Raw genomic sequence first — 17,617 nt, 5'->3', positions numbered from 1 at the left:
TGTGCATCTCTTATTCTGTCACTGATATGCAGTATAACGCATTTCGTTTGACACCCTGTATCCAGTGGACATGGTAAGGAGAATCACACTTTAATATCAGCAACTGAACCAAGCCAGGAAAATACAGCGCATACCTTGCATGCACGTGTAAAAAGCAATTATTGTTTGGCACATTTCACTTTGTGCCAATGCTTTTCACAGAAAATGTTATATTTGTTGCATTTGTACAAATGCAATTGCTCACATGAATATAACATTCTGATAGAATATAATGCAGCCAGGAAACAAAATCTTAGGTAAATTAAAGTGACAGCCCCTCTTTGGCCAAAAGTTAACCAATAGGAATGATGTGTGATGTATGATTGGTTAAGTGCAGGTGGTAAGTATTTTTTATTTTTAAGGACACAATATAAGTATTTTTAAATAAGCAACCAGATCTTTTGGAAGTTTATAATCTTTATACAATCTGATTTGTGATTGTTTGGGTCTACAGAAAAATTGTTAATTCATATTTTTTCCTTTGTATGACAAGTTATATGCCATCATTAACAGATTGGATAGAAATGTAGCACAATACACAGCACCTAAAGTACCTTTAAAAGTAAAAGCACATTCATTTTTGCCAGGTATATGTGATTGCCTCTTCAACAAGCTATATAAATGTAAAGATGTGTTGTTGAACCCACTCACATACTATTCAACAGTTAAAAGTGTAATTTACACAGACAAGGAATTTTGCCAATATATTAATTTATTTTTTACATTTTTCATCTTTAACCTTGTTTGTCTTGTTGCAAGTACAAATGCTTCCAAATATGACAGCAAATGTGAAAATAAAAGCATGATTAAATGTAGTCCAAAATGCTGCTTTCCTCAATGACCAATTCACTGGCTGTTTGGGAGGCTTCAAAAGCTAGATGCACCCTAACCTCGAAAAATTAATGCCCATTATTCAATAACACTGACTTTGCTCGGGCCTGAGTAATGGGGATTTAAAAATCTGGGCACAAAAAGGGTGTAGCAGACTTAAGGATCTGGAGTGCAGGATTGGACTAAAATCTTTTGAACAAATTAAATCTAACAAATTAAATCGGACAAAGACATCCCCAATTCGGAATTTATTCGGTACCCCCAGATCAGGGCTTTTATAATAATATTTCCCCACGTACACCATTGACAAATTTTGAGAAAATCTGTATTTTGGAAACATATACAAGAGGATTAACCTCTCGAATGTACAGAGAAGTGGTCTGTTCTGGGGATGAAAAACACAGAAGCTACAACATATAGCGAAATGGGAGGCAGACTAGGGGGAAGAGCTAGATGAGGAAGAATTGGACAAAATATATATAGCAAAAGCAAAAAGCTCAAATCGGCACGACATTATAGGAGAACGCATATAAGATCCTGATGAAGTGGTATCTCACTCCACTTAAGTTATCTAAATTTGTTCCAGGTTACTCCCCATTGTGTCCTAAACAATGTGGAGAGCCAGCAGACTTATTGCACATGCTGGGGTCTTGCCCTCATCTTAAACCCTTATGAGAACAAATTAAAGATTGGCTACAGAGGATTTTGGACCTCGACATTCCTTTAGACCCATGGTTGTCCCTGTTGAACAGACCAACACAGGTTATATCCAGATCTACTTTTAAGTTAATTGCCCCCTTTGCAACGGCAATGAGGTGCGAGATCGCAGCACTGTGGAAGCAGAATGAGATTCCTACCATGGCAAAGATTAGGAACAGAATTTGGTTTGCGTGCCAGATGGAGAAGCTTACAAGTCTAGTTAATGACTGGCGATAAATTCTAAAAAGTCTGGTTGCCCTGGCTGGCCCAGACAGACATCCCAGGAGTGAATACCACTACGGTGTTGCTTTGATAGCTGGAAATGCGTTCTCCTTTGACTAGTGGGAAGAGAAGCCGTGAGATAAAAGGAATATGGGGCCGCACGGGAGCAAGTATGGCTGGAGTTCCAAGAAATAGAGGCAGAGATTCCAGAGATTCATAAAGCAGACCGTCCAGACACCCCCCCCTCCTTTCCCACTTTTTCCCCTTCCCTATTTTATTTGTTGTGTTAATGTTACTGATTTTGGAGTATGAAAGCTGACATTGAAATATTATGTATTATCTGCAAAACTCAAAAATGTAAGTTATAAAAAAAAAATGTAGTTCATAAGGAAGGAAAGATGAACGTAAAATACTTACATTGTCATCCTTTAAAGGGTGGATCATTTCAATCAGTCTTTGAACAATTTTCTCTTCATTTAGCCACTGAGTAAATTGTGGGGCAAAAAAATAAAAATAACGAAGCAAATAAGTTTGAGGAGATAAGAATATTTTCACAGAACAGTAAGGACAGCACTTGTATCCACTCAGTTCATCAATGACATACTAATGTGATTAATGAGCTTGACTAAAGTTAACAGTTCAAGAAACTTGGAGGGATTTGCAAATTATGTCATACAAGCTCCCCTCCTCCTTAATAAAGTCATCTTACTCCTCTCATGATTTCACATAGCTCCTTAAACAGGTGTATTGTTTATATGACTATTTTGATAAAGCAACATAACATGTCTCCAAAGCACCTTCAATATACAGCTATAACATTAGAAACATTTAAAGTTACAGCTGAACCACGTTATAACGCGGGATCCACATAATGAGCGCGTGTTATAACCGGGATCATGTTATTACCGAGATCGCATTATAACTGAGATTGTGAAATGGCTACCACGATGAACGAGGACTTAACCGGCATCTGCAGCACTCCCTGCTTCATCAGGCTATGTCCATGTGCGCTGCTTTCAATTTGACTTTCGAGCGCAGAGGAGGGTCACACAATTATACTATACCATGCAGAAATCTAACCCATGACCCTTCATATGCTAGTAGCAATTCTCTAGGGTTGGTGTGATGAATCCGACTCTATAAACACACTTAACATCTACTTCACAATGCAATCCAATAGATGCTAAGTTTGTTTATAGAGTAAGATTCATCACACCAACCCTGTGGTGTAGCAGCTACAGAATTACTACTAGCATATGAAGCGTCATGGGTTTGATTCCTGCATGTGTATTATATAAAATGTATTCACTGTTGGGCTGTTATTGGTCAGAGATGGGTATGTGACCCTCCTCTGCACTCGAAAGTCAAATTGAAAGCCACGCATGTGGACGCAGCCTGATGAAGCAAGGAGAGGAAAGCGCTTCAGATGCCGTGTAAGTCAATAAAGCATTGAATGTTATTTAAAAACAAACCCTTGGAGATATTTATAAATCGGGAGCCACACTAAGACTGCGTTATATGCGGATCCGCATTGCAGCGGATCGCGCTATAACGGGTTGAGCTGTATCAATAAGCAGTTAAAGAAAAATGTCTCACTTATTACTGTTAAAAACACCCTAAAGGAAACGCACATAATGTCCTCCTAATATTCCTATTATTTGCTTTCGTCTCACTTCTACAAGTGCCCCAGTAATCCAATATCACAAAAAACAAAATGCCCATTAGCTGCCTTCTTCTGGCGAACAACCTCCACCTTCCACCAGAAGAGTTATTGCACTTCATACTTCTAAGAAAATGCCACAAAAATGTATGTGCTATACTGTGATATTTCCTTAATTAAAATAGCACTTGTGAAACCATTTCATATCTGCAAAATAAGATATATTGCAGTATTTTTATGTAAACAATTATGCACTTCCCATAACTACACAGTTTAACGTCTTCTATAAATAAAATAACTTTTGAATTTCAATCTATTGAAACCAACATCTCTAAAGATGGAAATATAGTTAGTGTTGTATGGGGCTTGCTGCTAAAACCATTAACAGATTATTTCTGAAATTACATGAGTAATACGGTCTATGGAACATAATTATTGCACTCAAATTACATCTGTGTGCTAACTTTTTGATGTTTACTCTTACATTGAACACATCCTGCCTGAGCTGAGGCTGTTCAACACATGTCAGGAGACGCAGTAATAGATCCATAATAGCAGATGTACCGATGTGTTGCAACAACAAGCTTACAAAGTCATCCTTCTTTCTGAGAAAGGCTACAATCTGCAAAATATATATATAAAAAATCATCAATTTTTTAGCGACAAGATTTTTATTTCATAGTATAAGGATAAATATATTCTCCACTGAGCAACAGTAGAAAAGGCTGGTGGTATAAAATAAAGCATCTTCATGTGACAAGAGAACAGTTCTTGGAATAACTGGGACAGACTGTAGATGGTTACATCACCATCATCAAATATCTTGGCTTTAAAAACTGCGAGCAGTAGAAAATATATGCATATACACAAGAAAAACTAATGTTTCCCATTGACGTGAGCCTGAACATAAATTACAGTTCTGTACTGGGTATTTTTGTAGCACACAGACCTGGGTTTTTATTTGGCAGGAAGGATTAACCATGCATGGTACAGTAGTACCACATAAAACAAATGTAATTACAGCTTAGCATCAATAGAACTTTTGAAGATGCATTACAAGAATCCTTTGCAATCTTTACTACACATGTATGTGTATCTTTAAATAATGCAAATGGCAATGTCACTACATGTGAGGTTTTCCCCATGTCAAGTCCACCTAATTACACAAGCATTAACCTTTTTTGTATATAATCAAGTATTTTACTTGATACAATCTATAACAATGTCTTAACGACAATGCAAGCACGAGGATGATTGCTGTAAAGGGAAGCTGCTGAATAATAGACCCCAACCCGCTTATGCAATTATCCCCTAAATAGCAGATAATTGTCCTACCTGTTCTGTCTTCCGGTTAATTAGAATGCCCATCACCTTGCTAAAAAAACTAGCCAGTAAAGGATTCAGATTTTCGTTGTTTTGCAAGAAACCATATAGCCGCTTCAGCAGAGACTCATCCTCGCCTAAGGCATCGTTAATCTGCGACACATCTGCGGTCAGAATCTCACAGGATACACTTGGGTATCTGAAAACAAAAAATAATTGGTAGATTTATGGACAAAAGTAACTTGACTGCTCCAGCAAACATGCATGTTACAGGTTATATTTCTGTTCTAGAAGAGTCAAAGAGGCGGCAAAAAAAAAAAAAAAAAAAAAAAAAAAAAGAAAAAAAGAGAGAGAGAGTTTGGTTTCAAACAATAGCACATACGTTAACTGTGGGTACCAATTTACCTTACCAGCAACAGAATGCTTCTCCAATTTGTAATTGATTTTAAAGCAGCAAACAAAACATAAAATAGAACTTGATATAACGCAAAGGCCCCATGCCAGGACCATGACATACTGGAGTCTATAAAGCCATATCCATACATTATTTGAGCGCTTACAGGGGCAATCCAAGCAGCAATTTAATATATATATTTTGTGTTTTAATATATGCAGCCTTTGATTGCCTTTATTAAAAACTAATTACCTAAGCTGCCGATTGTTTCGTTCTCCCGTAATTGATCAGCAAAGATCCTGCTTCCCAGGGCTTACGAAATGGCTGCCTTTCACTTTCAATCAACCCTTCAGTCAGTAACTCAGCAGCTACAATATATCCTTAAATTAAGTAACATCTATTTTTACAGTTTGCAGCCCAAACTGATGGGAATATTGGCAACAAATGATCACAAACAGGGAAGTGTTGCAACGATCTTGCACTACTGGAGAACAGCGTTAAAACCTGCTTTATAAAAAATAAAGTGTTTGAGTGTCCCAAACAAACAGTGCAAAAAAACCTCATGCATAGCAAAATAGAAAAGTATGTGTGATGCCATTTGTAACAATTGCATGTCGATTCACACGAAGAGAATAAATGTATATCCCAGCAGGTAAGCCTGTTTCTTGATTATGAAAGTCTTTGAAATAGAAATATGTACTGTGACTGAATAGGAACACGTCTGTGTACGTAAAGGCAGTACCCAGTTTGATCCAGACCACTTCGTCACTATAATAAGTCAAAAGAAAGCAGTCTCTATTTATCCAATAATGTCTGATTAACCACAATGTGAAGGAGACTTTGGAGGTACTCAAGGGTTCTTTTGCAAAGTGAAATCGAGATCAGCGTTCTCCTGGCGAAGTCCGACAAGCAAGCAGAAGAGGTGAATAGCAGTGCACAGAGGGCTGTTAAGCAAGCGTTTGAAAAATGTATTGGCACAGCAAGATTTAAAAAAAAAAAAAAACACTAACGCGTTACGCGCCGATGGCGCTTTATCAAAGAGTAGAGTCTTTGATAAAGCGCCATCATGCGCAAAACTCGTTAGTGTTTTTTAAAATGTTGCTGTATGTGGCAATACATTTTTCAAACGCTTACTTACGAACCCTCGGTGATTTTACAGCTGTGCACCGTCATTCACCTCTTCTGCTTGCTATAGATAAAGATAGCTCATTTTAAAACTCATTCAAATGGTATTAAAAAATGAATGCTAAAAATAAAAAACAAATTAAAAAAAAAAAAACACGTAGGGTATTGCATGTTAATCTACACTTCAGAGTTACTACGGTTGCTGTATTTGTTCTTTGGCTAAGGCCATACAGACTTCGCCCGCGCGGAGGCGTGCAAAGGCTGACGTCACCCCCGCAGGAAGCGGGTGCGTTTTCCGTCCATGGTGGACGCGCCGTGGGGGGGCATGCCTGAGGGTGTCACTGAGCTGGTTCGCCCTCATTTGGCAAACTGCTCACGTGACCTGACGGTCGCACCAAGATATCAGTTTGAACTGATTTCTTGCGCAGCGCGCGCCCCCTTCTGCTGGCGCCTGCGTGCGTCCGTGCTGTCTATGCCTTTAGGCAATGTGATCGCACTCAGTCTGGTCCGCAGCAGTACGGACCTGCCCTTATTCTTACATTCTGTATGATACAGGCAACAATACTTGTACTTAAAGTATCTAAATGTGTCCATTGTCTTTACATGAAACATTCCTCCTTCAATTATTGTATTGCTGGCACAAGCGATGTAAGACAAGTGTGTGCGGGAATAGGTCTTTCCATTCCAGTTTTCTTACTTATAGCGAAGTTTCTCATCTGTGTCACTTAGTGGTTCCTGAGTGATGCAGGTTACCAATTCTTCCATGTGTTGTGGCTGGACCAGAAATTCCACAAGCTTGCGGTTTACCACCTTGCACTCCTGCAGAACATCTTCCTCTTCCAGCAGTTCAAAGAGGGTCACATTTTCCCTCTCCAGCAGGGTGTCCACATGTGAACTTGTGTGCAGGTCAAACTTCCAGAACATGGCTCACTGCAAAACAAATGGAAATATGGAAATATTTCAAACATGCCAGTTCTGGATTTGATCAAAAAACCTTTTCCAGTTAGACAGTGTAGGCACCATATTCTGATTCTTCATTTACGATTTCAGATTAAAGATTGTAACCAAATTCTAACCCTCATACTAGGGTTTACAAAAATCTTATTTCCATCAATCCTTGAAAGACAACAAATGTTTTCACAATGCTTCATTTTCTGCAAAAGCAAACATTTTCTACATATATTTTATTTTATTCAAAAGCAGCCACATTAACCGGAGCTATAATTCAAAGAACAGACAAAAAAAGCCAGGTAAATGTTTCAAAGAAATATTTAGAGAAGATGAGGGAGGAGGGAATGAGTAAAGGGCACACGTTATAAGATATACAAGTCAGGTGCCAAAAATCCATTAAAATCTTTGCCTCTCTCTACACGAGACGGGTAAACCGTCTCGGCTGACATGACACTTGGTCCTCCTAATAAGAACCAAAACAACTAAAGAAAAACAAGGGCCAAATGAAAGAGATTGAAAAAAAAAATTGTATTATTTTTAACGCATCGATCACCTACACGTTTGTCCTACATGGGACTGGCTTTCAGGACCAAGGTGAACCAACAGTTGTCAAGTGGAGGTAAATAGGCATAATCAGCAATTATTTATATTACAGCATATATACTTTTTCACTGTGGAGAGTGAGAATAATTGCAGTAGAAAGATTATTCTAAGTGATCTATTCATTTAGCATATTTGAATTTAGTCACCAATTTATACACAATGCAGGTTTGTAATAGGCAGACTAGGAGGAAGGGAACCAATAAGGTTGATAATCATTTCTGATAAAAGCACCAGCATTTGAGCAGCAATCCCCTAGAGCAGCGATTCCCAACATGGGGTTTGAAAAACCCTAGGTGTTTGCAAGACGTTCATTAAAAGAAATATGTAATGGTGGATTCCAGGCAGTATAGTGCTGTGTGGAGACTGCGCACTTAAGGCCCAAGCAGAAGCTTACATAGTTGCTCCCCATAATGCTTTGCATCCACAGCTGCAAATCATTGTGTGGGCTTTACATTGGAAGCTCCTGCAGTAATAGAACACTGTATGACCTATGCTGACCGCAGGCAGGGTGCAGTTTAGGATCTTATGCAAATTCGGGACACTATACTGCCTGGGATCAGTCAAACAATTTTGTTCGCAACAGTAATGAGTAGGCAATAAGATTAATTAGGGATTCGCAGATCAAATATTTTCTAGCAGGAGGGTGTGGGGGGCACAAAATAAAAAAAATTGGGGACCCTTGTCCTAGAGACGTTTTTTGTTTTGAAGACTGAAAACCAAAATCTAGCCTATCAACAGACACCAGATTTAGAAGATATGGACCTTAAATTGGCCAGACATTTTCAGCAATAAAAATGGAATCGGTACATGTCACGCGGTAGAGGTGGTACTTTAAGGAATTATTGATTTTAGTATTTACAGTATTCCTTTCAAGTTTCAGATAATGTAGTGCCACAGGATATACATCATATACAGTAATAACCCACTCCCTCAGAAGATTCTTTTCCGTAGGAGTGGACAGAGATCTGAACAGGATAATAAAAATAGGATGCTTTATAGGGAATAAGATGAAACCGATGTGTAGGCAGGATGGAGTGCAGAATGGCAATCCTGGTTAAGATATGTTAGCAAATAATCAAAGGATTGCAATATTATTTAGAGTATTAAATATTATGCCAGCAAAAAGAATATTCCAACTGGGCATATTGCCCTCATTTATCTTCTGCTTACAATTCAATTTCTGATGAAACGTTATCCCAGGAAGTGCTTTCATAGCATTTTGTGTGATATGCAAACACAATTAGTTTGATGCCTTGAGGTACACGTCCCAGTTTTATGCTCATTCGCTTCATTTATTTATTTCTGGAACTAGAACAAGGAGGAAAGAGAGAATATCAAAGTGCACTACATATTTTACCTTTACAACAGCGTAGGAGACCGTTTTCATACAGATTTGGAAGATACTTTTCACAACACGTACGGTTGTAGTTTAAGGTACAAGATGTTACTAATTTTCTTTTACCTTTCCTAACCTCGAATATGTTCAGAAAATATACAAAATAATTTCACCCAAAATGTAAAAGAAACTAGTGATGCAGAACAAGACTAAGCATCCTAACGTGCAATGCATTGAGTAATCCATGCAATCAAAAATAATATCCCTGTATTGTTGGAGAAAGCAACTATAAACTCTACATCTGGGGACAGTTCAATAAAAATGTTTGGGGCGTCCGGGAGGTAGTGATCCAAGATGGCTGCAACTTCTTGGAGCTCCTGTTCGGCCTAACAATAATTTTCAAACATCGATGTGACGGTAGGGGTAGATTTGGCTGCTTTCAAATAAAAGGTTAAGCCTGTCATTACCCCTACCAGTCAATGATATGATGTATTTATTTATGTATGTACAGTTTATTGTAGAAGTCCTATATATGTTATTCTTAAAGTATGTAAACCAGTGATGCACCTGCAGGGGTTAACTCTTGTAAAAGCTGCAATCACATCAGTTTGGTATATTAGAGGCCTGGACACTGATGGGATTAGGCCGCTTGTTGAGAAACCAAGGAGATGTCGACTACCTGCTGAGTGGACGTGTTCTGCAAGAAAGCTGGAGACCCTGGGGCTAGATCTGTATTGTATGACTGTGGAAGGGAATAGTCATGTTCCTTCCTACACCCTATGGACTATGTTAAGGATACGAATTACCATATTTGGGCCTGCAATTTTGTGCTTCCTGGCTCACCCTAAACCCCAGTAATCTCATCAATCTGGTCTTGCGCCGTGTGCAGAGACCAGGACTATTGTTCCTACCCAGACTAGCGGGCATCTCCGATTAGGACAGGGGTATAAATACTCCATCCCTAGACAAGTCTTTCTGGAGCCGATAGCCTTTGTGAAGGCTGTGTGCTGACAGGGAGTCAGCAAAAGGGTACCGAGGAGACCCAGTGCAGGGATCTGGAGCATCCGGTGGAGCTGCGGTCTGTATGTTCAGCATCGGCCTGAGCTGTTTGTAGTGAAGCAACAGCGGGGAATATAATTCAAAAGGCAGGGATCTTATCTTGAATCTATTCCATTATCAGGACTACAGAACCTAGTTTTGATAATAGGGTTATACTTATCAACTATATTTGCTCTCAGGGACGAACTGGCAGAAATTGACTTGGAGTCTTCTGTACGCAAAGTATACGTCAGGACGAAGCACTACGTGCGAAACGCGTAGAGGTCACGTGGCGGCAGTTCCTGTGGAGTTTTTGCAGCCGGTGGGAGCGGGTCTTCACGCATCTAGCAGGGTAAGTACTCAGACTGGTCCGGACCCTTTCTGTAGTACTAGCGATATCCAGTGTTGACCCGGTGCTATTCACCGACCATACTGGTGTATGTACCAGTCATTTTAAACGTAAATTGTTGACTTTTTTCCTGTATCAGTATGTATCAGTATGCCCACTGTCCTATTTTACAAATAAAGATCCTATACCCCTTAGTGCGCCTGTCTGTCAATTGTTTTTCCTGTCTGTGAGCCCCCCTTGTGGGAGCTCACTCTTATAGGGGATGTGTGGAACCCCCCCAGACTAAAGGCTGCAAGAGGGACCCCCTACAGTGACAACATTAGCGCGGAGCAACACACTCCTTAGTTAATTGAATACACAAAATTGAAATTGTTATATATTATTTTCTTTCCAACAGTAGAGGTACCGATATTAACTAGATTTTCTCAATTCGTTTTTACTGCTTTTTGAAACGATTTTTGAACCAAACTATCACTATAACCCAGTGGTTTTCAACATTTTTTTGGTTGGGGAACCCCAGAATTAAATTGTGAAATTCTGGGAAACTCCAACCCCCGCCTCTCACCCCCAACACCCCCCCACCACCCCACACAACCACCCACCCCTTCACACACACTCCCTCTCCCCCCCATACACACACGACAGACACACACACTGTCTTTAAGGGAGCCAGCTCTCACGCTGATTTTCCTCTCTCCTGCAGTCTCGCCGGAAGTTGACAGCAGAAGCAGGGAGATGAAAGAGCAGTGATCGGCCGGATGCTGCCGCGTCACTCCTGCGTGGGGGTGCCGCCGTACTAGCTGGAAGAGTTATCCCTGCGCTCCCCCTCTGGCGGGCGCAGAACCCCTTAAGTATGATCGCGGAACCCCGGTTGAAAAAAAAAAAAACTGCTATAACCTTTCTGCTCAAAATTGTCCTTTAAATCTTTAGCCTGAAGTAAATGAGCATGTTGAGAATTTTTCCTTTATAGCCTTAAAAATTGTCCGTATGGGATATTGTCTATCCAATGGGCATGGTGATTACTACTTGGATCTAAATATGTGTCAGTGTCTACTTGAAGTGGGTAAGAGTGCGAATACTGTGATCTTATAAAAATATAAACGACCAAATCTAAAAACTCTATAGAAATAGTGCTATAAACGTGTGTTAATTTGATATTAAGGTCATTGTGATTCAAATGCTGAACAAAATTTGTAAGTGATAATGTGTCACCCTACATAGGAGGAGCTGCTACATAGACGACACTTTTAATATGGGAGTGTGACATCACTTAATCCCCCCCACCCCCTTTCCAGCACATCTTCAATATTTGCAAACCCAGACTCGCATAGCCCTTAATACAGAAGCTGTGTCCACCGCCAACCTACAGGCTGCTCATGTCACAAATGCTTTCCTTAGGACATTCTCTAATCTTCGGTCCATTACATCCTTAAACTATATGGCTTTATCGATCAGGAAATGTTATTCTACTCGCTAACAGCCGCATTCATCTTTGGCTGTATTTCTCAAGTCTTCACATACTCCTATGAAAAGGGGTACATCTTATAAAACTTGCTGGACAAAAATCATTTTTTGTCTGGCTGTATTCACTCTGATTCAATTATATCCTTAATTGCTTTATGGAGAGGAAACACTCTTACATTCTTTTGCATTTCTCTGAAGAGTCTGTCTCGTTGTGAATCCTCTCTTGGATCTTCCATTTCCAATGCCTCTCGTACCACTTTAGTGGCAAAACGAACTCTGTATCAAACTGAGCATCCTCCTCATGGAACTCCTCCTGAACAGAAGAGTCAAGGCATTGTCCATCTGACAATTTATTTATTTATAAAATGTTTTACCAGGAAGTAATGCATTGAGAGTTACCTCTCATTTTCAATTATGTCCTGGGCACAGAGCTATAAACAATACATGGTTACATTAAATGAACAGGGTTATACAGTCAATTCACAGACATTTCATGGACAGAGAGTTGGAAAATTGGGTACAGGGGGGGGGGGTTAAAGAGCTGGTGAGTTTCAGATTGAAAAAGAGAAGCTATAACATCACCAAACATCAGCGAAAGCCAGCAAACGGCTCACACTCTTTAGCTGCCCTTCGGCTGTGCCAAAAGCTGTCCGCCTTTGGGGTGACGCAGATGTATACTGAAAAGGTTCAGATTGAATGCAGCTGTGCATTCAAAGTCCTTTATCTTCCTGGCTCATTAACATTCCAGTGGAATCGACCCTCCACATAGTACAAGCAAAACCAAATGTTAACCCTTAGCACGCTGGTTCTGTGCAGAGGGGAGAGGCTCTTGGGGAACTCCATCAGGCGTCCTCCTTTATCTGAATCTCGGATTCCTCATTATGATGACCCTCTGCTGTCCAGACTTGTCTGTGACCTTGACCTTTGATGATCCCTTACTTGATTGTGACACTACCGTCTCCAAAATCTGCGTCACTATGTCATTCAATCATTGAAGAAAATAATTCAAATGATCCAGAGCCTGGACTGCTGTAGCTGTAAGGCAATCCTCACAATTTCTTCCCTTCTAAGGCCGTGTCCATGGTGACGGAGCGCTCGCGAGCGCGCATGCTGCGCGATGAGTTCCATTATGGCAATGAGAACTGTGAGCATCGGCAGGAGCTATGCTTGGTGAGACAAAAAAAATTTGTCTTGATAGCTCGACGGCAGGGTCACACGTGAGCAGTTCGCCCAGCGAGGATGTCACTGCCACGCCCCCCCCGTCTGTCTGCTACTGTGACGCCGCGTGAACGCCCGTGCAAGCAGACACCACGGACCTGGCCTAAAGATGGTTTGTCATATGCTGCACAGATCTGTTGTTTCTTGATACTTTTCTTTTTGTGATGCAAAGCCTTTACAACTTTGACGCTCCCTCTTTAGGCAGTCCTACAGAGGTAATGTATACATAAAACCAAACACATTAAGTTCCATCAATCATCTGCTCTCTTTGAATAAAACTTGAGCTAGTACTCACACAAAGTTTTGGCAACGATCCATTGGCAGCATTGCTCTCCATTGCTTGCAGCATACACTCTTCACTGTGCGTTTTATAGTGCCCCCCAAGAGGTATTCACAATCTTACCGCTGTACTTCCTGGTTCCGCTCCCACTGTCACCATGGCGCATGCACTCCAGCGTAAGCGCTACAGCGCACTTCTCCTCGTGGGGACCATCTCCCGTTGCTCTCAGAAGCGTCTCTGCGGTCTGCTCTGGTCGTTTCAGCCCTCAGGATAGCTGTCCTGTGACAGCGGAGAAACGGCTGAGGAGAGGCTAAGAGAACTCCTCCGGCTGAACTACACTGGTAATCCTGGGGCGACTGTCCAAATAATAAACCTACTCTACAGAGGACAGAAAAAAAAGACTGATTACAGGGGAGTAGGAGCCTTTAATAGCACTCCTGTAGCAGCTTTTTGTCTGTCCTACTTGAGACTGATGGGCGGAGCTACACATACCCACTATGAACATTGAATGGGAAAAACTGGGAAGGACATTGTACAACTAAAGCCAGAACAAGTTTCAGCTTACTATGTCTACAAAGTAACACCAAGTATTCAAAAAGAGTTGTCCGATTTATAAATTTGTTAATTTAAGGGGTTTTTAGTGCCTAGGGCAGAGGATTTTAAGGTATGGGCTTGGGGTAGGGGGGGTTTTAGGGTAAGGTCTTAGGGTAGAGGGTTCTCTTCCTTAGCAGCTGGAGACAACAGTTGCCGGCGTAGAGCTGCTGGCCATTTACCCATGGCGAAACAGCCATGACCAAATGTCCTAGACTGCCGTAGTGGGTCCTTGTAGCTGCTCCAGTTGGGCTTGCAGGGTTTCAGTTAATGGTGGCTTCAAAACTCCTGCGTCCCTCGGGCCAAAAGGAAATGGTGACATCGCCCGGTGCAGCTTCCTATTGGTCTGTGTGACAGGACCTTTAAACAAAAGATAGATACCAGCACTTCATACGGAGATTAGTTTCTCAGGGAGAATACAGCGCTTGGATTGTTCCTTTACAGTGTTATTCCCAAAAATGGCATAAATAACTTCTTAATATAATTAAAAGAAATAAAAGGGCAATCCCTCCTAATATCAAAGTGAACTAATAGTGCTGGCATTATAGGCAAAAGGCTGGCAATCACCTCCATAGGCAAAATGGAGGTGGTTGACTCAAGTTTGAGAAATAAAAAAATACTTTTTAAATGTTTTATTTAGTTCTAATGTGTCCTTAGTATCCAAGTGTTTGAGTATTTTTACAATTTTAACAAAATCCTTTTTGATGATAAGCTTGCAAACCTTTGTATCTAGAAGCAAATAATCTGCACTGTATCTTCTTTGTTTTGTTTTAATCAATTATGTGGCCATTAGCGAACAAGTTAATTGGGGGGGGGGGGGGGGGGGGCAAAAAACATACCAGATAAGATTAGATTTAATCATAACCCTGAACAGTAAAAACAAAGACATTTTATTTTAAGAGCAATTTCATTTTTCTTAAAAAAAATAAATAAATAAAAAAAGGCTGCTTGAGGATCACCCAATTGGAAGCTGCAATGTCATCTCACACCTTACGGTTGGCCGCCAGAGTAAGGCTGACCCAGTGGACTTATTGTTTTGTACAACAAAACAATGACTATGAAGTAACCTGGTATTGTTCAGGGTAGGAGCCCCTCTAATAAGTTTTGTTTGATATCATCTGGATTTCCAACAAAAGAACCAGCTGTTCTTACAGGAAACAGCTGGATGTAAGCAGAGCTAAAAATAAAAAACATTGTTTTAGAATATAGAAACCTGTGAGGACATTAACATATCAGCTATTTTTTCTGATACCACATTGTGTCCAGTTAAATGTATGGCATGTTAACCCATTCACGGTTACAAGCGCCTTGAAGATCCTACTAAAGTGGCGCTTCAGTCAAAATATGCTGCAAAAGAACATGGTTTATCAAAACATCAAGTTTAAATCTCTCGCTCTCTCAAAAATGAATAGACGATACTGTTCTGTGGCCAACGCAATGCTTTTATTTGTGCGAGCTTTCGAGATGCACTAATCTCTTCTTCTGGCGGCATTACAATGGATAAAACAAGAAAGGTTTCACTTAAAAACAGTGCATCTTGGAATGTATCTGTGACTGAAACCTATCCATCCCCCTGTGCAGTATGCAAAAATATATCTCTATGCAAAATATATATCATTACATTTTAAGTTATGGTGGGTGAAAAAGGCAACAAAAAACCCTCCACCGTTAGCATATAGCCAATAAAGAATACCACTTGTGAGCACATTCACGTCTTAGACAGGTCTGCAACCCTGCCTTTCAACCATTATCACCTAATACAGGCATACCCCGCATTAACGTACACAATGGGACCGGAGCATGTATGTAAAGCGAAAATGTACTTAAAGTGAAGCACTACCTTTTTCCCACTTATCGATGCATGTACTGTACGGCAATCGTCCTATACGTGCATAACTGATGTAAATAACGCATATGTAACAGGCTCTGTAGTCTCTCCGCTTGCCCAGCTTCAGTACAGGTAGGGAGCTGGTATTGCTGTTCAGGACATGCTGACAGGCGCATGCGCGAGCTGCCGTTTGCCTATTCGGCGATATGTCCTTACTCGCGAGTGTACTTAAAGTGAGTGTCCTTAAACCGGGGTATGCCTGTATACAGTGCTCCCACTGCAGCAAGGGATTATGGGAAATGACATGCAAATCAGCACACGTCACCTTTTGCCTGGAATACACACACACACACCAACCCCCCCTTCCCCCCCCCCCCCCCCCAAGAAGAAGATCCCTCTGTGGAATCGAAACATCTGTCTTTTGTGTCTGTTCTAATACACCTTTTTTGATTACTTACATCTGAGTGCTGCCTCTTTGCTGTTCTGCTGGATGGTAATATACTTTTTATATTTCTTATGGGAGTAGCCCCAGGTTTATTGGTTATATACAGTGTTCGACAAACCTATACATTTGCTCGCCCCGGGCGAGTGGATTTAACCCCCGGGCGAGTAAATATTGGCCCAAGCAGCACATGTTTGGTACTAGGTGGCGAGTAGATTTTTTTGTGTGGCGAGTAGATTTTTTGGTGATTTGTCAACCACTGGTTATATACATTGGAGTGCTTGCTGTATGTATATATGTGTATGTATATATGTGTGTGTATATATGTGTGTGTATGTATATATGTGTGTGTATATATATGTGTGTGTGTGTATGTATATGTGTGTATGTATATGTGTGTATGTATATGTGTGTATGTATATGTGCAGTGTTCGACAAACCTATACATTTGCACGCCCCGGGCGAGTGGATTTAACATCGTGGCGAGCTCCTATTGGCCCAAGCAGCACACGTGTGGTACTAGGTGGCGAGTAGATTTTTTTGTTCGGCGAGTAGATTTTTTGGTGATTTGTCGATCACTGTATATGTGTGTGTGTGTGTGTGTGTGTGTGTGTGTGTGTGTATACACGTACACACACACACACACACACAGCTCAACCCTGTTATAGCGCGATACGCTTAACGCCGATTCAGCTTATAACGCGGTCTCAGCGTGGCTCCCGATTTAAAAAAACAAAACAACATTCAATGCTTTATTGACTTACCCGGCATCTGCAGCTCTCTCCTGTCCCTGCTTCATTAGGCTGTGTCCACGCATAAGTATGCTTTCAAGTGCAGAGGAGGGTCACATGACCCTTCTCTGACCAATGACAACCCAACAGTGAATACATTTGATAACAGACATGCAGGAATCAAACCCAAGATGCTTCATATGGTAGTACAATTCTCTAGCTACTACACCACAGGGTTGGTGTGATAAATTTCACTATAAATAAACGTAACATCTACTGCACTGCTACTGTAGCCGATCCCAGTTATAATGCGGTCTCATTCTGTGTCCCCCGAGCACCCCGTTATAATGGGGTGCAACACACACACACGCAAATAGGTGCGCAAAGTAAAGATATAACAAAAAACAACAAATGCTGCCACGGTGCCTTAGGTCTCACATAAAGACCAAACTAGATATGTAACAAACAAATAGATATTGGGCGCAACAAAATG

At 40.8% G+C, this 17,617-nt stretch overlaps 1 protein-coding gene across 3 annotated transcripts in view; it reads right to left on the bottom strand.

The window, feature by feature from the left end:
* PPP6R1 (protein phosphatase 6 regulatory subunit 1) overlaps window positions 1–17,617 on the bottom strand; it is a 66,722-nt gene that overhangs the window by 38,225 nt on the left and 10,880 nt on the right. For all 3 annotated transcript variants that reach the window (XM_075605439.1, XM_075605437.1, XM_075605438.1), the window contains exons 2-5: window positions 6,991–7,223; window positions 4,787–4,973; window positions 3,936–4,073; window positions 2,209–2,274 (exon numbers count right to left, since the gene is read on the bottom strand). In XM_075605439.1, coding sequence (XP_075461554.1) covers window positions 2,209–2,274; window positions 3,936–4,073; window positions 4,787–4,973; window positions 6,991–7,217 — 618 coding nt within the window. In that variant the 5' untranslated portion in view covers window positions 7,218–7,223. The remainder of the gene's footprint in view (window positions 1–2,208; window positions 2,275–3,935; window positions 4,074–4,786; window positions 4,974–6,990; window positions 7,224–17,617) is intronic.

This window comes from Ascaphus truei, chromosome 6 (genome assembly GCF_040206685.1).
Source record: "Ascaphus truei isolate aAscTru1 chromosome 6, aAscTru1.hap1, whole genome shotgun sequence".
Lineage (NCBI taxonomy): Eukaryota > Metazoa > Chordata > Amphibia > Anura > Ascaphidae > Ascaphus > Ascaphus truei.
This window is presented reverse-complemented; position numbering and strand designations above follow the sequence as displayed.